The sequence below is a fragment of the Lycorma delicatula genome, chromosome 5, assembly GCF_047948215.1.
Source record: "Lycorma delicatula isolate Av1 chromosome 5, ASM4794821v1, whole genome shotgun sequence".
Taxonomy (NCBI): domain Eukaryota; kingdom Metazoa; phylum Arthropoda; class Insecta; order Hemiptera; family Fulgoridae; genus Lycorma; species Lycorma delicatula.
The window spans coordinates 157321113-157343028 of record NC_134459.1 but is presented as its reverse complement, the minus strand read 5'-3'; the positions used below and the strand labels follow the sequence as shown (position 1 = coordinate 157343028).

Sequence of the window (21916 nt, the reverse complement as noted above, 5' to 3'; positions counted from 1 at the left end):
GGATCCTACGCAATAACTATCGCATGAAAATAAACAAGAACAAAACGAAAGTAATGAAATGTAGAAATAATGTAGATGGACCACTGAGTATAAAAATAGGAAGAGAAAAGATTACAGAAGTAGAAGAATTTTGTTATTTGGGAATTAGAATTCTAATTCCCAAAAGTAAAATTACTTTTTACTTTTACTAAAAGAAGTAAGAATTACTTCGTTTAGTAAAAAAAAAGAAGTAATTCTTTTTTATTAAAGATTACTAAAAAAAGTAATTCTTTAGTAAAGAATTAGTTTAGAATTACTAAAAATGGACGAAGCAGGAGCGATACAAAATATCGAATACCACAAGCGAAACGAGGTTTCAGTCAGAAATATAATTTGCTTACATCAAAAATTAATTTAAACATTAGAAAAAGATTTTTGAAAGTATGGTTGGAGCGTAGCTTTATATAGAAGTGAAACTTGGACGATCGGAATACCAGAGAAGAAAAGATTAGAAGCTTTTGAAATGAGGTGCTACAGGAGAATTTTAAAAATCTGATGGGTGGATAAAGTTACAAATGAAGAGGTGTTAACGGCAAACTGAAGAAGAAAAGATCATTTGGAAAAATACAGTTAAAAGAAGAGACAAACTTATAGGCTACATATTACGGCATCCTGGAATAGTCGCTTTGATATTAAAGTGACTGGTAGAAGGAAAAATTGTGCAGCAGGCAACGTTTGGAATCTGTAAAACAAATAGTTAGGGATGTAGGATGTAGAGGGTATACCGAAATGAAACGACTGGCACTAGATAGGGAATCTTGGAGAGCTGCATCAAACCAGTCAAATGACTCAAGACAAAAAAATATACCCTATATATGAAATCATTAAATTAATAACTGATATAATTCAAGTAATAAACTCATAAACTGATATAATTCAAGTAACTGATATAACTCGTAATTCAAGTAATAAATAATCTTATCAAAATTAACTCTAAAAAAAGTTGACAACAAATTTATAATACTTTCCTGGCATGGATTATTTATTCTTATATAATGGGGAAAATAATGATACATGAAAATAAACCAACAAAACTATTAAAAAATTCGATTGGCTCCCCCACCCCAATATTGCCCTCAAAGTATTTTTTCGGTCAATATTCTCAAATTATTTATGAAACCGACGTAATTTTCCCATTTAAATCGTGTAGAATAACCCCACAACGAGTCTTACAAATCAACTTTGTGTTGATTTGTAGACTTTCTAATTCCTTGTACGAAATTAAGGAGGTATTGTGTTCGCAAAAAATTTCGGTTTTCAGATTTCAACGGAAATATCCATTTTGACCATCACTGAATTCATTTTGACTAGTTTCCGCGTGACGTCTGTACGTACGTATGTGCGAATGTATCTCGCATAACTCAAAAACGATTAGGCGTAGAATGTTGAAATTTTAGATTTACGACTGTTGTAACATCTAGTTGTGCACCTCCACTTTTGAATGCAATCGATTGAACCAAAAGAGCCCAAAATCCAAAAAAAAATTGGATTTTGAACTTGTTCTTAACTACAGTAATAAGCCCGCATTGAGAGGTTTTCAACGATATACATAAGTGGTACTCATTTTCATTGGTTCTAGGGTTATAGCCAAATAAAATTTTAATTAATGAAATATTAGCGTCTTACAAGGGGAAGGCACATCGGTTCAAATCCAACTTCAACTCCTTTTTTTAACTTTTTTTTAATTTAAATATATTGACTAATTAATAATTATCAATCTCTGATTGTAAAAAAACTTTTGCAATAAATAATAATTCAATAATAACAACAACAACAAAAAATATCAAAGTTAATGAAATCAAATTTTATGTACTTTTCATTTTAAAAAGATATATGTAATCTAATAGGCGTACAAGGAAGTCATGTGGTGTCCACACAGAATTTTAAGTCAATAAATAAGTAGACATAAATGAATTAACGTTTATAAAAATTGTGTATGTGAAAATTAAAATTAAAAAAACTATCAGAAAAAACTTTTTTTTAAACTATAGCAACATAGCTATAGAAAGAGGAAAATAAACAAATAAGGAAAAAAAGAAAATACATCCGTATAATGTGTCATCGTTTCATTCTAATCCTGAATGTGACTATCACGTACCACATATATACGCAACACGTGTTGCATCTAAATTGAATCCGCAAAGCGATTATGTCTTTGAAACAGGTTTTGAATTCTAATCTTTAAAATATAAGAATTATCCCTTTTAAATTCATAACTGTTTTATTTCAATAAATAAATCAGTTTATTTAAATTATTCAAACTCCGATTCCTTCTACCCTAAAAAAAAATAAATAAATAAATAATTACTAATAATTATACTAACGTAAGGACATTCTTATAAATATTAATTCTTAAATTAAAAAAAAAATCACTTTCGGCACGTCGGAAGGCGGAGATACATTTCACACCAATGCTAAGTAGAGGATAAAAAAGAGTTCCACCTTAAAATTAAGAGATACTTAAAATTTACTTGATACGGCAATGATCAAGTTCACATGTTTAGCATAGGACAAGCCCCATCTTCCTACAATTCCAGCAAAATTTTCGTCATCCCTTGCCGTAAGAGTTGGTCATATCAAAAATTGTTACACCCAAAACTTTTAGATAATGTTTAGAGGACTAAAAACCATTATAAACCGATTCGACACTGGGAGGTACGATGCTTTTTGTCTTCAAAACCAAATTTTTTCAACCCCCTGGACCAATGTTTGGTGATATCAAAAAACTTTACTTGTATAAGTTTTAGGCCCTTTTCCAAAAAATAGTACGGACTTTAAAGGAATTCGATAATTTACTTAATAAGAAAGTTATAGCGATATTTTGTTTTTTCGAAAAAGCCCCCCCCCCAAATTCCATTCCCATAGTTCGATTTTGGCTGTTAACGAACTTGACCGAGATTTTCTAACGAGTTATTTTTAAGGAACAATTTGAAAGTGATTGGTGCAAAATTACGGCAGTTATCGTGTGCACAAGAAAATGAAAAATATATATATAGATAAACGTTTGACCAGAGGGTGGTTTTGAGATCTGGGGTTGTGAAACGCGAAAATAAGTCGAAATTTTTCGGAAGTCGAATCATTGTACCTATTTCAATCTGTATCTTATGAAATCTACCTAAAACATTAGATTGTCCAAAAATATGAAATAAACTATTTTGTAATTGGGGGGTTTTACCCATTTACAACCCCTTAAAATTGGATAATTCATTCGGTTTGAAAAATATATATTTTACATAAAAATAAAAACAATTTATTTTTAATTATTAAAGATCTGTTAGTGATTTAAATGAAAGTCCATTTAATACCATGATCTACTTTATATTAGAGTAAACATCGGACCTTTAATTATGAAATACCACGTCATTATTTTAAAGTCATTTAAATAAAAAGTGATGCATTGATATTAAAGTATAAGCTGCCCTATCCTATTCGTATTGTATTATAATATTAAATTTAACTTGTTTTCATATTATAAGCATGTTATTACACATGTATTATTCGTATTTTTTAATAAATTTCCTTTTTAGAAGATAGGCACTTTTAATATTATTACGATCTATTAAATGAAATGTTTTATTTCTTTAATTTTTAAATTACAAACGTAATAATATTTTTATTACTTTACTTTATTGCTTTAGACCGGAACACTCGTTTATAATTCTATTTTCTGATATGTCGACATTAGAATATATAAAAAAAAGAAATATATATATGTAACCATTTATTTCAGGGTTATTATCTTTTTTTTCTGTTTACCCTGCGGAACTACCGAAACATATTACTTCACAGGATGAATGAGGATCATATGTATAAATGTAAATCAAGTGCAGTCTTGTACAGTCTCAGGTTTAACCATTCCCAAGACGTGTGGTTAATTGAATCCCAACCATCAAAGAACACCGGTAACCACTACCTAGTATTCAAATCCGTAAAAAGGTTATTCTTGCCTTTGCTAGGATTTGAACCTTAGAACTCTTCGAAATCATCTGATTTGCGATAACGAGTTAACCACTAGATCAACCCAGTGGGTTTACCAATTAAGCCTGCTACTCTTCAAGATCTGCGAAATCGAATTGTTACAGCAGTGAATTTAATAATCAGGGACCAGTTACCAATAAAAATAATTTGGAACGAGTTAAAATAATTAACTGTTATTTATAAATCTCAATTTTTACATCCTTGTACGAAGTAAAGGAAGTATTGTGATTGCGAAAAATTTTGGTTTTCAGATTTCAACGGAAATTTCCATTTGATAATCCCTGAATCCATTTCGACTAGTTTCGGCGTGACGTACATACGTACGTATGTATCTCGCATAACTCAAAATTAGGCGTAGAATGTTGAAATTTTGGATTTACGACTGCTGTAACATTTAATTGTGCACCTTCCCTTTTGATTGCAATCGACTTGACCAAACGTGTCCAAAAAAGTCCAAAATCCAAAACATCTGGAGTTTGGACTTTTTTTAACTACAGTAATAAGCTGTCATTGAGAACTTTTTAACGATATATCATAAGTGGTACTTATTTTCATTGGTTCCAGAGTAATAGCCAAATAAAATTTTAATTAATGAAATATTTTGGATTTACAAGGGGAAGGTTCATCGTTGGAATCCGACCTTCAATTTTCTTCTTTTTTTTAAATGAAAAGTATATAAAATTTTATTTCATTAATAACTTCTGTTTTTTTTTCATTTTTTTTTTTCTATTATTACTGAATTGTTATTTATAGTAAAAGTTATTTTACAATCACAAATTAATAATTATTAATAAATCAATATAATTAAATTTTTTTTTAAAGTTGAAAAAAAGGAGGAGATAAAAAAAATGTCCACCTTAAAATTAAGAAAAATTTCAAATTTACTCAGTACGATTATGGTTGCATGTGAAAAAAGTTTCACATGTTTAGCATACAACAAGCCCTATCTTACAATTTAAGCAACATTTTGGTTAACCCTTGCCGCAAGAGTTGATTATATCAAAAATTGTTTCAGACAAAAGTTTTAGGTAATGTTTAGAGAACTAACGACCACAATTCGATACTGTGCCTATTAAGGGAAGTATGATTATTTTGTCTTCAAACCCCCCGTTTATTCCACCCCCTGGATCAATGATTGGTTATATTAAAAAACTTTATTTAGATAAGTTTTAGAATCTTATCCAAAGAATAATAAGAACTTTAATTAAATTCGATATTATATTTTACTTAATAAGAAAGTTATAGCAATATTTTGTTTTTTCCGTATTTTTTTTGGGGGGTTTTGGTCATCCCTTGCCGTAAGGATAGATCATATGAAAATTTCTTCAGACAAAGGTTTTAGGTAATGTTTGGGAGGACTATTGACACTTTAAACCGATGCGATACTGTGCCTGTTTAAGGGAGATATGATTTTTTTTTCATAATCCTATTTTTTCCACACTCTAAGCCAATGGTTGGTGATATCAAAAAACTTTAATTACATAAGTTTTAGACCCTTATCCAAAAAAAAAAACCTAGTAGGAACTTTAAAGGAATTCGATATTTTACTTAATAAAAAAATTATAGCAATATTTTTTAAAAAGCCACCTCATGATCCGATTTTTGCCGTTAATGAACTCGACCGAGATTTTGGGTCGAGTTTTTTTTAGGGAACACTTTGAAAGTGACTGGCGCAAAATTACCGCAGTTATCCTGTCAACAAAAAGTGATATATATATATATCTTCTTTATATATAAAAATGTTAAATTCGTTTGTGTACGCTTCAAAAACTCAAAATGTTCTGCACCGATTGAGCTCAAATTTTAGCACGATATATAACCCGCATCAAAAATTGTTTTTATCTATTTTTCGCATCAGTCACATTCCCGAGACCGCGAGAAAACAATTTTTTAAACGGTTAGCTGTGTACCAGTGACCGCGTCATCTGCCGGAAGCGATGGGACACTCGCCATACTAGCTAACGACAACCGCAGTCACATCTGAAACAATACCTGTTCCCAATTACATTGTTTATTAACAAAAAAAAAAAACGTATCCACTTGCATCTGATTCAGATTATTATAGAATCTGAATTAAATATTCACTTTAATCGAGGTACTTTTGTGTGATCATGTCGTGATTGACATAGCCTTAGATCTTGCATCGTCTGGAATAGCTGCAACGTTGTTACCAGGTGGAAGGACTGCGCATTCAGTTCTGAAGTTGCCATTAAACATGCAAATCATCGAGACTCCCACGTGCAATATTTCCAAAGAATCCGGTATGGGAAAAGTATTACAAAAATGTAAACTCATTGTTTGGGATGAATGCACGACGAAACATAAAAAATCGCTTGAAGCTCTTGATCGATCGTTACGAGATTTGCGTGGAAACGTTCAACCGTTCGGGAATGCTTTGATATTGCTCGCAGGAGATTTTAGGCAAACATTGCCTGTAATTTCTCGATAGACACCAGCAGACGAAATAAATGCTTGCCTGAAATATTCAACACTGTGGCGACACGTACGTACATTGCAGTTGACTACGAATATGCGTGTCCAGTTGCAGAATGATCCTTCAGCTGAGGTATTCTCACAACAGTTACTGGACATTGGAAACGGACAGCTGCCAGTCGATGAGAAGTCTAGACGAATATCATTTCCTGATAATTTTTGTAATTTAGTAACATCGAAAGAAGAACTGATCGAAAAAGTATTTCCTGATATTCAAATTAATCACAGTAATCACGATCGGCTCAGTGAACGAGCTATTCTTGCCGCAAAGAATAAAGATGTCTATCAACTTAATAATTTTATTCAATCCACTATTCAAACTGAGAAAATTACAAATAAGTCGATAGACACCGTTGTGGAAGCAGATGAAGTAGTTAATTATCCAACGGAATGCCACGTTTTGATGGTTTAAAAAATGTATCACTACACGTATTTCACAGACGGCAACATCGATTTTCCTATTCATTTTATAACGTAACTTACACATAATCAAAGATACTACAACGCGACAACTTAGGGACAACAATCCAATGTGTACATTACTAGCGTGGCTATGAACGACACAGGTTCGCCAACCGTAAGGAGAAAATTTCCTAGCAGTCTTTACTTTAGAAATATCCCTCGTAATAAAAATACTCTACACTTGTCATCATTATTGACTATATTATCGGTTATTTCTAAGTACCTTTTCGTCTAAATGTAATATGATAGGCCTACTTTTTGTATTACTTTTCATTCTGCAGAATTTGTAAAGTAAACAGTGATTCTGATTTTATATAATGTGTATTTTGCATACGGTTCTAACCCCAAAAAAAAAAGTAGGGACAAAATTTTTTTTTTTCTTTTTCTGTCGTTTCTAGACTCAAAGTCACATTCTTTTACGAATTGGACGATTCTATTACAATACAATGTCACTTTAGTTAGTATTAAAGGAAATTCAATTCGGGAGTGGGGGATAATAACTAGTGAAAATTTACACTCAAAAATTTATGAACGCTAATCATCTGATTTAATGATAAATAATTGGTATCATTTATAATATTGAAAAGTAATACACCAGGTTATAATATATAATACAACTTAAAACTGCATTCAAATGTTTGTTTTTGTTTTGCTAAAGAATTAAAACAACAAAAAATAAAAGCTTACTTGTCAGTTTAAATACTTTTGTACAATAAAGAAACTGATATGGACATCACATGACTTCCTAGAACGCCTATTACTTTACATATATACATTTTTTTTTACAATTAGAGGTTAATAATTATTAATAAATATTTAAATTAAAGAAAAAGGTAAAAAATTGAAATGAAGTCCCGTGTGCCTTCCGCTTGTACTATCCAAATATTTCATTAATTAAAATTTTATTTGGCTATACCTCTGGAATCGATGGAAAGAAGTACCACTTATGATATATCGTTGAAAAGCTCTCAATGAGGTCTGATTACTGCAGTTATGAAAAAATCAACAAATTCTTTTTTTTGGATTTTGGGCTTTTTTGGACACTTTTGATCCAGTCAATTGAAATCAAAACGGAAGCATAACTAGATTTATTTTGGATTTAGAACTGTTACAACAGTCCTAAATCCAAAATGTCAACAACCTACGGTTAATAGTTTTTGAGTTATGCGAGATACAAACGTACGAACAGACGTCACGCTGAAACTAGACAAAATGGATTCAATGATGTTTAAAATGGATATTTCCGTTGAAATCAGAAAATCAAAATTTTTCGCTATCACAATACTTCCTTTACCTCGTACAAGGAAGTATAAAAACAAAACAAATTAACCATACATCTAAGGAACGGTCGACCGGAGTCTGTACAAGACTACAACTCATTTACATGTTATACATATCATACTCATTTCACTGGGCCGTAGGGGGGTTGCTTATTGTTCACTAGTTGAACAGATTGAAACATACACATTAGGAAAATAAATAAGAAAATATGATTTCAAACAACAGTTCTATGGAGGAAATAAAAATTGTGGTAATATAATTCCTCAGATATTATTTTAAGTGTGTAAAGACACTGACTTTCTACAAAAGATGTCAGATCAGCAATCGCAGCTGACAGAGGAAAGATTCAAGGTCAAGAAGATGATTGACGATATGTATAAAACTACATGTAAAATTTGATAACAATTTCATTTAATTATAGCTAAAAAGTAGAAAAACATGCTTTTCTTCAAAAAATAAATAAATAACAAAAAGAAAAAATAATTCGTATTAAAAATTAACGCGCTATAATTAGCGCGCTCTAATTATAAAGTTTTTGTTTATGACAGCACGCCTCACGCTTTTCTTTTTAGTCATACATAAACAGAAGTTTTTTTTTTAATTTTTACTTCCTTGCACAAAGTACAAAAATTCATTTAACAAATTTGATCATCCCTGAATCCATTTTCAGTAGTTTTGGCGTGGCGTTTGTACATACATATGTACAAACGCCATATATGTATTATATGTACAAACGCCGTTTATATGTATTTGTACATACGTATTTACGTACATACTAAACTCAACTGCACGTAACTCAAAAACGATTAGCGGTAGGATGTTGAAATTTTGGATTTAGAACTGTTGTAACATCTAGTTGTTCACCTCCCCTTTTGATTGCAATCGACAGCGAGAAGTATCCAAAAAAATCCCTAAATCCAAAAAATGTAGATTTTAAACTTTTTCTTAACGCAGTAAGCTCTCATTGAGAACTTTTCAACGATATTTCAAAAGTGGTACTTATTTTCATTGGTTCCAGAGTTTTAGACAAGTAAATGGTTAATTAATGAAATATTTGGATCTTACAAGGGGAAGGCACATCGGTTCGAATGATACTTCATCTCCTTTTTTTTAATTTAAATATATTGATTTATTCATAATTATTAAACTCTGCTTGTAAAATAAATTTAAATTATGAAAAAATATCAGAAGTTATTAATGAAATAAAATTTTATGTACTTTTCATTTAAAAAAAAATGTGAACATGTAATTTAATAGGCGTACAAGGAAGTCATGTAGTGTCCACATCAGATTTTGTCATCAGCTATCATTTCCTTGGTTATCTTCAAATTGAATTTATAGATTTTTTATAAACTTTTCTTACGATCGCTTCTGAATTTGAATTATTGATACCGTTTAATTTTGGTTAAAATTGATCAAAGTCAAAAGAGATACGGTCACAGTGGTCTCGTATCTTAAAATTTTATCAACAAATAGAATTTGTTTTAAATAATTACTTACTTGAATAATTTAACGTTTCATATAATTTACCTCCTAAGTATTAACCCGACGAGGGAAAGCCATCAAATCCAGAAACGCGCAACTTTTGGGCTTTTATTAATCCTAATTTCCGTTTTCGCTTAAATAAGAATGAAAATTTGTGTAACACATTATTACTTGTCAAAGTTTAAAGAAACTCAGTCAATGTGCAGGCTGAAATGGATCTTGGTCTGGAATGGACGACAGGTTTCTGGAAGGTAACTACGGCAGGTAAATGTCATTATATACAATTTAAATACTATATTGTGAAAATATAATAATTTATTAATGATATAGCAGCAAAACAAATAGTATCAATCATCGATGCGAAGTTTATTTTAGCCTATCGGACTACAAAGACAATTGAAAACCAGTAAAACAACGAAGCATGAAAAGAAGCTTTTATCGTTTACGTTTACTCTTAATGAAGTACCGCGTTCAACATTTCAGGTTCATTACGTTAAATGCTAAATGTTTAAATTATTATTTTTTTTCGTATATTTATCCCCCTTCACTAATTCAGTGTGCACTGTTCATACTGGAACATTAAATAAGCTGTGAAGATAGAAAAAGAGAAAAACGTGTTTGTTACAAATGAGAAATAACAGTATTTAGACAAATATCCCGAAAAAAGGCAGCAGTATTGGAAGAAAATTAATTAATTATATTATTAACAATTTGTTAAAAGATTTTCAAGTTTAACCTCTTAATAGTAACAAACAGTAAATAAAACATGATTATACACTACCAATAAAGTAATTAAAACTATGGAATCAACACACGTGTGCTAAATTTGAAACTAAAAAGAAGTTTGTTCTCATATCCGTAATTATACTGTAACCGGAATACGTACGCTAGGCATTATTCCGGTAACAAGAAGTTTTACTGTGTACACAATAAGTATAAAATAAGTTAAACCTACTTCATTCATTGACGGAATTAGCAACTCGGGTATTTTAACATCGAAATTTACAAATATAACCCGTATGAGAATATTACAGACACTACACAAAAGTTACGCGATTACTCTGTGCAAATTCTCAACCTCTTCAGAACATAAATTAAATAACCGTTAATAACTTCTACACGACAGAAGTTGAATTATTATTTACTTGAAGTGCAAAACAATTTCAAAATATATAACTAAGAGATACAAATCCGGTACATTAATTCGGTTCGGGTACATGCAATGTATTACTAACAACCTGAATATTGAATTAGACATAAACATTTAAAACTACCGATCTACCGATTATTTTTTAATAAAAAAATCGGGAAACTTAATATAGAAAAATTTTTAAGACAGTTTCGATTGTTCGTAAATTAACGAAATGTTAATTTACGTTTTGAGTTACTACTATACCTCCGTCTCTTAAGTTTCTTTTGAAGTACTGATACAAGAAACAATAAAAAGTTGATATTCTCAGACCATCATAATCTACAACGATTTTTTTAAGACATTTATTATATTTTTGTTTCTTGAAATGCCATAAAAGTCTTGAAATTCAACTTTTGATTAATCCATTTACAATATAGTAAAACAAGAAGTTCGTTAGAACTTCGCCGGTAAGAATCCGCAGAACTAGACTGCACGGCGAATTCAACGAACTACGTTTACAGTTCTAAACATGATCTAATCTACAAGTGAAATGAATGGAGAAAAAAATTAAAAGATAATCATGAAAACATTATATTACAGTTCAATCAGATTTGTAATAAAGAATACTTTCAAAGAATACCTCAAATTTTGTTAGACAACGTTTTTTCTTCCATTTGATGAACCGCGGGACTCGAATATGTCACTTTTTCCTCAAAAAGGTGGGTTTACGAATCGCGCCGCTAGGTAGAAGTACTTAACAGCGCCTTTGAATTTACGAATGATCTCGTACAAAAACTTGATAATGTACTTGAAATAATAAAATATAAAAGAAAATATGCTACAGCTTCTTTTAATAGTAAATGCTCTGATGTAAATGAAAGTACTGAAGATGCAACAATTAGTGTAAATCCTAGTACTTTTGGAGTTGTCACTCCATCTTCAGGGATTTTCAGGGATGTTAATTTTAATTCAAATCAACAATCGTGACGTTACTGTCTTATTGACGTATGAATTAATTTTGTTCTTGACAACCGACTATTATAAACGTAACAGTTTAATTTTAAAAACGATTACTGATTTTAATTAAAATTAACATCTCTGGAAATCCCTGAAGATGGAGTAACAACACCGAAAGTACTAGAATTTACAATTTTTAAATTGTTGGTAAGTGGAAATTTAATTTATACAATTGTATTAATACCAACGGTGCCAAATGCTTAGTAAATTAAATCTAAACAATACATGTATATATACATGTATAAATAGGTAACGTATCCACTAAATAATCAGTTTGTCAGTTTGTCTTCCGCTGTAATGAGATTCATTGTATTTACATAATATATTGAATATAGCAAACATTGATGTTAACTCAGACACTATCTCCCGTGTTTAAGATCATACATTCCATGAAATTGTGAATAGATACAACCAATCTACAATTTAATTTCGTGAAATTCTAAATAGATCAATCTACCATCAAACGAAGTTAAGCCTACTTTTCAACTTAACTTTTTAGCATGTCGACATATTTCGTTTCTATTTCTCATAGTAATTAGATAAAACTTAAACTTTAAATTAGAAAACAAGAAGTCGCTTAAAAAATTGGAATAAAATCTATTACGGAAAACTAAAAGAAAGATTGAAATTAGAATAATCAAGCGTTTGGCTCATTGTAAGTTCTGAGAAATTAACTGTATCCACAGTTAGGAAAAAGATCACAGAATTAGTCTATTAAAAAATTAACTTTAATAATTTAAATAAAACATATTTTTTAGTTCAACAGAAATTATTTTTAATATTTTAATTATTTAGAATTAATATATATATATATACAAAGTACAAACAACTTTTATCGTCGATAATCCTTATACAAATGTAAACTAAGCTTAAAAACATTTAAATCTTCTATTCAGATTGCCCAATACTATTTAAAGTACCCTCTTACATAAAATGGGTAAATAAAACATAACGAGAAAAATAAAGGTAGCATGAACCTTAATTTAATCAAAGAGATATTCCTGCTCATGAACAAACTTTAGGAGATGAACAAACTGGAATCAATAACAGAATTCAGTTTTATATTAATAAAAAAATATATGCACACACACACACACACACACACACACACACACACACACACCACACACAACTGATAATTCTATTATTATTAATTCCGATTTATTACAACAGGTATTATTAATTTATTAATAATGAAGCAGAAACGTAATTTTTAAACGAATTTAGGAGGCCGAAATCTAATAAAATTTTCTACATTTAAATTTATTAAAAATCCTTTCGTGAAAGTTTTCAATCTGAACATGTGAAGGTTATGCTCATCTCTCCTAAAGTTTGTTCATGAGCAGGAATATCTCTTTGATTAAATTAAGGTTCATGCTACTTTTATCTTTCTCGATATAAGTTTTATTTACCCATTTTATGTAAGAGGGTACTTTAAATAATAGTGAGCAATCTGAATCGAAGATTATTGTTTTTAAGCTTAGTTTACGTTTGTATAAGGATTTTCGACGACAACTGTTGTTTGTACTTTTTACTGTTATTCTAAACACTGCTAAAAATTAATTTATAGTGTTAAACAAGTATTTATTTGATAATTAGAATTTTTATTGTTACTTCTTATTTTTTCGTGTTTACTTTCCAGGCACCATAGTTGTACCTTATAGCCGTCTAAGAAATAAGCAGAGTATATTAATCATGTCAAATTTTGCATGTCAGGGATTTTTATACGTCTTGACGTTTTTTAATGATCTGGCGTAAAAATCCTTGTAGCATTGAAAAATTCCGGAAGGATGTACGTACGTTGATCTGTGTTTTGCTTGATATCTCCAGACCGGATGAAAAGAATCAGATGAAATGTAGTACGATGATTTTTTTTATATGAACTAAAATTACTAAATGCGAGTATATAATTTATTTCGTCATAATCAGTCAAGAAGGTAGGTAAATACCGATCTCGTTAGCCCCGTATCTAAAAATTTTACTCAAAGGGTAGGTAGAATTCTTTTTGAAGTGAAAACTTCTTTAGGCGCGTTGTGTCAGAATTTTTTGTACATACAAATTATATGAAAACATGGGAAAAAAATCGCTGACTCATAATCAAAATCTGTGACGTAACGCAAGACGCTAAGCATATATATATGAAAAAGGCATAGAACGAGAATATATATATATATATATATATACGCATATATGAGTGTGACGCTAAGCATATATATATATTAAAAAGGCATAGAGCGCCTTTATATATATATATATATATATATATATATAAATATACGCATATATGAGTGTATAGTATATGTAGTAGCAGAGGATGGGAGGTGGGAGAAAAAACTGTCGGTATTCACAATAATTCTCCCTTTCAACCGGTCTCTTTCTCTCTTTCAATATACATGTCCATACACGCGTAAACGTATAGATTAGTATACGGTAAAGATAGACTGTCAATTATAGTTAGCCGTACTACGTTGCTTCTCAGTTGCGCTTGTATTATATTTCAAAGTGTTTGTTTACATGAAATATTTCAATACGTACTCATAATAACATATTATAATATTTGTGAAGAATAATGGATAAAAAGGTGAGTACATCAAAAATGTATTTCATGTTTATATTTTTTATTGTAACGTGTGCACGTGACACTTACATTAAAAAGTATATACGGCATAATATTATGTATTATATATATACATATATAACAATGTCAAACGATAAAAATATAATTACAAGATATGGCACAACAATAGACGCAGTATCTACAAGATATTTGGATAAATTTCATTCCAGAGTATTTATTTCATACTTTAATTTCGATACCACAAACCAATTGTTTCAATTTTAGAACATGATGATAATACAAATAATGTAAACACTTTTGAAATAGAATAAAATGTATCGTTGTTAACTATAATACATATCATTATTAACATGTAAATATTTTGTTATTGTTACCAATAATTAATAAATAAAATTAATTAAAATTTTGTTGTTAATATTTTTCAATTCATTATTACAATATGTTTTAATAGAATTAGCACAAGTTAGAAATAGTAATATAATCAAATATATTATAAACCACTAATCGGTATTCATTATTTGAAGTTTTCACTTCTGTCAGCCAGTCCCGCGACTGCCTTTTGTGTAATTTAATGCCCTTTAGTTAGTTAAGGTACTTTCAGATGTTGTTTAGCCCTTTGAATATTAGATCGTAGATACGGGTGTTCTTTGGTGGTTGGGTTTCAATTAACCACACATCTCAGGAATGGTCGAACTGAGACTGTAAAAAAACTGCACTTAATTTATAATATCGTCCTCATTCATTCTCTGATGTATTGCTTTACGGTGGTTCTGCAGGTTAAACAGAAAAAGAGAGTGCTCATCACCAGAGGAATTTTCTCTACAAAATAAAAAAAAAGAATCATTGAGGTAAGCAATAGGGAGGGCTATTGAAAAATAGACGTCTTTCTTTTATTAAAGTTAGTTTGAAATTCAGTCAGGATGATATATTGAAATACGTTTCGTTAGAGGGTTGAACACTACGTAACGTGTAATTTTAATTTTGCCTGAAATTTAAATGCCAAAAATATATTCTATATTAGGTTTAATTTGTATTTTAAATTTCATTTATAAATTTAACTTTAATTAATCATTATTGAAGGCGCCATTGTAGCTTATTACAATTTTAAACAGATTAAAAACCTAAAAATATAAAACAGTGATTGTATGAAGGTTTGGTTTTTTTTTTTACCAAAATAAAAAGTAAAAAATGTTTAATCACAATTTTGTGTTACTTTAAATTCATTTAAATGCAAATAAATTTTGTAACCTACATTGTGGTTTGTAGGTCAGAAATTGCATTGATTAATTTTGCTAGCATCTGTTGATAACGGATGTAAAACCGCTTGTCTGGAAACATTATCACCGCATAATCATACCGATTTGTATTGCTATATCTGTATGCGTTACATTTAGTATAATAGTTTAGTTTAATATCTTATTGCGCTTTGAAGTATTTTCTGGCTTTTTAGTTTTATATCTGCAAATAAAAAACAATATTGCATAATATTTGCAATAATTTTAATTAATAAAATACTCGTGGGTTATCAGATGTGCCGAAGAAGGTAAGAAATATTTATTGATCATTTAACATATCTTAATTTATGTAAATTAAAAATATATGTGTATAATTTTTTTTAAATATTTAACAAAATAAAACATTTCTAAAATGTAGCTGCGCGTGGTTACTGAATGTTAATGTTGCTTAGTTCTTTTATACGGATCATGATTTACAGTAGATGCTTGTGAATCGGCCGTCTGAACACTCGCACGTGGCGTCTGTTTACTTGATATCTATAAGCTAAACTGAATGATGTATAGATAGGTATCGAGGTGATGGCGAACATAACGCGAAGTTTTTTTCTGTATTTGTGGTGTTCCACAAGTGCGCAATATGTTGTATGTGAATGACAGCGGTTGGGTATATGAAACTGTACGTGTGGTCGATCGTAACGGCGCGATGGCTTCCAGTCGCTTGGTGTTGCAGCAAGACAAAAGTTTAAATTAATTTTTGAACCTGGTTCGATATGTCGTTTAACTACCACCATTATGTTTCAGTCATTTAGTCGGGTACTTTTAAAAAGATCCAAAGTTTTAATAGAATTGAGAAGACATACAATTAATTAACTTTTGATTACATATTTCTATATAACTGATTATAACTAATACAACTGTATAACTAATACAGAGTGATTCAAAGACACGGGAAATTTTGAAAGTTGTGTTGGTAGCCGTGGGCGATTTCTACCACTTGATAAATGGCGCCAGCCTCTCTAACCTAGCCTGCCATTTAGTTGTCATGGATCCTTGGAGTGGTGCGCAACGTGCATTTGCTATCAAAGCGTTTTACAAAAACAATGACAGTGTGGAGAAAGCGCGTAGAGAATTTCGCCGTCATTTTAATCTGGGATGGCACGACCGTGTTCCATCAGCACATGCAATTAAAAATGGATATCTAATTTTGAGGAAACCGGTTCGGCAATGAAAAAGAAACCTCCAGGCCGTGAGCGAACCGTCCGTACACCACAGAATGTTCAAGCTTTAAAAGATGCTATCACACGAGTCCACATCGGTCAGTCCGTCGTCTCTCAGCATCTTTACAATCGCATACTTCAAGTGTTCGAAGAATGTTAGCGAAGGACTTGCAATTCCATCCATACAAGTTGCAGATCGTCCAGAAACTGAAACTGAACGATGCAGTTGTGCGAGCACAATTCTGTAATGTAATGCTTCAGAAGATAAACGATAACGAAGAGTTTGTTCACGAACTGTGGATGTCAGACGAAGCGCATTTCCACCTCAGTGGATTTGTTAACGAGCAAAATTTCAGATACTGGGCACAAGAAAATCCTACACAGCTACACCAGCGTCCGTTGCACAGCCAGAAAGTGACCGTGTGGTGTGCTATGTCATCTGACGGTGTTATAGGCCCTTATTTTTTTGAGGATGACAACGCGATTACAGTGACGTCGGCTCGTTACGTAGCCGTGCTTGAAACTTTTGTTGTAGAACAACAAAAGAGATTTCCATCGATTCTTAACACAGCCTGGTTTCAACAAGACGGAGCAACGTCACATACTGCACGAATATCGATGGCAGCTGTACGCCGATTGTTTGGACAACGTGTCATTTCACGAAATAGTGACATTAGATGGCCTCCCAGATCGCCTGATCTCTCAGCTTGCGATTAATTTTTGTGGGGTCACCTTAAAAGCAAAGTGTTCCACAGTAGACCTGCTACAACGGAAGAACTGAAGGCAAAGATCCGAGAAGCAATTGCGGAAATTCCAGTTGAGATGTTACGTCAAACCACATGAACAATTTAACGAAGAGACTTCGTGAGTGTTTACGTAGAAGAGGAGGTCACCTGCAAGATGTCATCTTTACAAAATAAACTAATATGTATGTATCCTAAAATGGCAACATTTGTACAATTACATGAAAAAAAATAATTTTCAAAAAAAAATTTTTCATTAACGTTATTTAATTTTTTAAATTTCCCGTTTCTTTGAATCACCTGTATATGAATGATTATAATTATATATATATTTAGATAGATATGGCTGCGTTGTAAATCAGTAAACTGATATATATAGGACTTGACTAGCAGATCACGAAGAACTCACTCGCACAACCGTAACCTTTGTTTATCTCACTCTATAAGCTAACTGAATACATCATAGTCCAGTTCCTGCGACGAACCCTTCGATAAATTTATTATAAAAAATTGCGTATAATTGTAACATAAATCTTAGATGTCTACGTTTATTCATATCAAGATAGTTTTTAACACTACCAAATGTAAGTAATCTGTATCTCATTAAACTAAAAATTTAGTTTTTTTTTTTTTAATTAGATAATATAAATGTATAAATAAGTAATCATTCAAAATGTTAAATAATTTTTTTTTTTTATTTTACAACGTTACATAAAAATATACAAGTTTATTTCTTTAATTAATTATGTAATATTATATTTCAGAGATCTATCTCAGACGGCTATTACGCAACTTCCAACTAGTGGCCTCAAGGGTTTAGATGTCTTGCGTGTAGAACGGACAAAAACACTTAAAGTTTTCCCTTCCATCTACAATTTTGATGTAAGTTATGAAATAAACTTTATAACTTTTTTTTTATTATATTTTCATTTTTATTTTTTTTAGTTCAATACATGTCCGTTTTTACGCTTATAATAAAACTTTTAAATAATCTGTATCATTATTAGATAGAAAATAAGTAAACTTTTTTTCATTTTTTACAAAACATTTTCACAAAAATTATCGTAAATTCGTACTTATTTATAAATATTTTTTATTATTACTTTTCCTGGTGAAAAAAATGAAAAGAAAATATAAGAATTTAGAGAAAGTTAAAAATTGAGTAACTCAAATGTTTGTATTTCTGAATGCACCTGATCGATTGCCTGTCCAACATATGTGTTTGTTCATTTCCATTTAGCTCCTATAATTTATCATTTAATTTATTACATCTGTTTTTGTATTAGGAAGAGTGAATCTATAATTTTGTTTTAATTTTGAAAGAAATAGAAAGTGGATATATATTGAAGAGTACCATATGTCAAAGAAAGTCGTATTTCATGCAATTCTTATTCACGTATATTTTATCATTTTAAACAAACTAATTATTTTATAAAAATTATAAAATATCTATAACTAACTCGCTTTCTAAATAACTAATACACTTCGGCTGTTCAATTTTGGCAACTCAATTTTAGACAGATACCCGGGGCGGGCTACGGTAGTCCTGCGAGGTTTAAGGCGTTCGTTAAAGGTTTGCAAAAGTAGCGCGTACGCATTTTATTCCGTAACTGGGTGCTGTCAACATCAGTAAATATATAGTCAGCAAAAAAAGTGAGACGCGAATTACCGAGTAATTGTGTTTATATTGCGTATTTATATTGTGTTAATATTATGTATTTTATAACGGAACAGAACGCAAGGAAGTCGGAGGATGTAATACCCGGCTACTTAATGCAATATACGGACTTGCATCCATTGCTGCTGTACTGCTGCTGCTGTATTGATTCTACTGTACTGACGGGTTATAAATAGAAGATGGCGTTAATTCATTTTGTGAAATTTGTATTGCGTTCTGATCCAATGGAGGGTTTTAACGATAGGGACCTGACCGAACGATATGTTAATGAGCTTTTTCTTCCGCGACGCGCTCCCTTTCTGCCCAAAATGGGCTGAAATCCTTTATTTAAGGGGTCGTCCTATCATAAGGAGAGGGCGCCTGAGGCGAATTTGGGACCTGTGCTTTGTTACATTTAATTTTAATTTTAGAGAAATGTGTTTTGGTTGGGTAGTTCTGGGACGTTGCGTCCCAGAGCTATCCCGGTCAGTTAAAAGTGGGGTTGGGATGGTCGGTAAGGAATGTATTTTTTAACATAAATGTATTCAACTTATATCAAATTTTAAATATGCCCCCTAACAAATCATGTAACTGGAAAACCTCTTTTCAATAATTGACTATGACTGTACCATCTCTGTAGCTGAGTTTTTGTCCTTGGTGAAAACGTATGCGTACTCCTCGTTTTGGAGGGGGTAATTTTACGATTTACAGTTAACAATAACAAACAATTAATTTGTTGACTACGTCCAGTTGCCAATAATAAACGGCCAAGTGTAATGTATATCAAAAGAAAAGCTTTTCAATTACAAACTTTTTGTTTATCTTGTTTTTTCTCATTTCAATATCTATAATGAAATAAAATTTTGAATATTTTAAGAAATTTCAGAATTAAATGAAGGTAGAAAAGAGTTACTGAAAATCTATGCAATATTCAGATAGCAGAAGAAGAAGTATTACAGATAATAAAACACGAAGAAAGGCTAATTCTGACTTAAAAAGGAGTCAGATAAAGGATGTACTGTCCTTTATAATGGTTTAAAAATAAGGTGTCATCAACAAATCGATTACAAAACTTTGTCTTATGTTTTTCATGCATGTTTAAATACAAGTTTTTTTAAACGTTTGTAAGAATATCAGCCGAGAACCAAGAAATGGATGAAATCGTCGGTTAAGCTTAGTAGAATCTCGTACAATAACGATTTTGAATATGAAATAATTTTGCTCCGTTATGGTTTGTGTTAGAATTATTATTTTTGAATGAGTTTTAATGATGTTTCTTTCTCTGGGTAAGATTATATCAAACGATGCAATTGTAGATTTATGTGGTACATCTAGATCCTTAACTTTGCTCATAAGATGTTTTCTGTAATTTATGCACATGTTGAATTATATAATCTAATAATTTGACCCAAAAGTCTGACTTTTTTTTTGAACAGAAATTACCGCGTTGTTCATATTAACGACAGGTATAATCGTATTTTAGTAGTAGATTTTAAATTGTGCTTTAAAGTGACAATATTTTTAGTATACTTTTTACTCTCCCGAATAGTTATATTAAATAGCTATATAGAATAGTTACATTAAAGTGGAAAGTATAGACATCGTGTCAAAAATGTGATATCGGATTTTTTTGCAAATCTTTTTTACGGTCCAACTAGTTCATTTAAGTCCAGATTTTAGACCAAAAAACATGTATTACGTATGTATCGCACTGCTTTTGACCTTATATCTCACAATTAACCAGACCGATTTTCTTCAAATTTGGCTCAAATATTTCCATATATGAGACATTGATCACACTCATTTTTTCAAAATTCGTTACGGCAATGGAAGAGAATATAGCGATAAAAGTAATTCAGATTTTCTTCAGTCATTTTAGATAAAACCTTATTACAAAAAATCTGTTACCTACAACCAATTTTTTTACCTACTTTTTTTTTAATTGCAGATCCCGAGGGCTTAAAATACAGAAACTTTTTTTAATTTTTTTTTCTCAAATTTTATCCTTTATTGAAGGAGTTGTAAGATTTAGAGAAAACTTTCCTTAAGCAAATTTGTTCTTAACCTAGATATGAATATTTTTAGAATTTTTTTTTTTTAATTTATTATCCACCTCTAGAAAATAAATACTTGTGTTTTGGCTCTCTCTTTTAATTTTTATTATTAATAACCGGGAAAGTCATGTATTAGTTTACCAGCATTTTTGAGATACTGCTTGGATACATTCGTTTATTTCTTTTATTAACTTTCATTGGTACTGAAAAAATAGATTTTTAGCAAGGAACTGATTAGGGGGGCACAATAAAACATTGAGAAAATATTAGTTTTGGAATATAATTTTAAAAAATGAAGTCCCGGAATGCTAGATAGGAGTAATATTTTATTAAGCACCAGCCGGCCCGTGTAGTCAGAACCTGGACCTTCGAGGCTCAGGTCAGCCCAAGGTAATCTCCGAACAAACTCAGGGGCTCCTGGGGACCTCCCAAAACCAAGGGGCCTAACTCATGACCGCAGAACTCGCTTCGCTCGCCATTCCCATCTACCCTGAGGGCTCCACCCCCTGGAGTTATCCTCATGGTTTTGAGAATAATGCTGATAA

General features: G+C 30.9%; 1 protein-coding gene across 1 annotated transcript in view; it reads left to right on the top strand.

Moving 5' to 3' along the window:
- The first annotated feature begins 9950 nt into the window (after positions 1-9950).
- The window catches only part of LOC142325775 (follicle-stimulating hormone receptor-like), a 62367-nt gene continuing 50401 nt past the window's right edge, over positions 9951-21916 (top strand). Inside the window, exons 1-3 of the mRNA XM_075367806.1 lie at positions 9951-10002; positions 17021-17072; positions 18425-18542. Coding sequence (XP_075223921.1) covers positions 9951-10002; positions 17021-17072; positions 18425-18542 — 222 coding nt within the window. The remainder of the gene's footprint in view (positions 10003-17020; positions 17073-18424; positions 18543-21916) is intronic.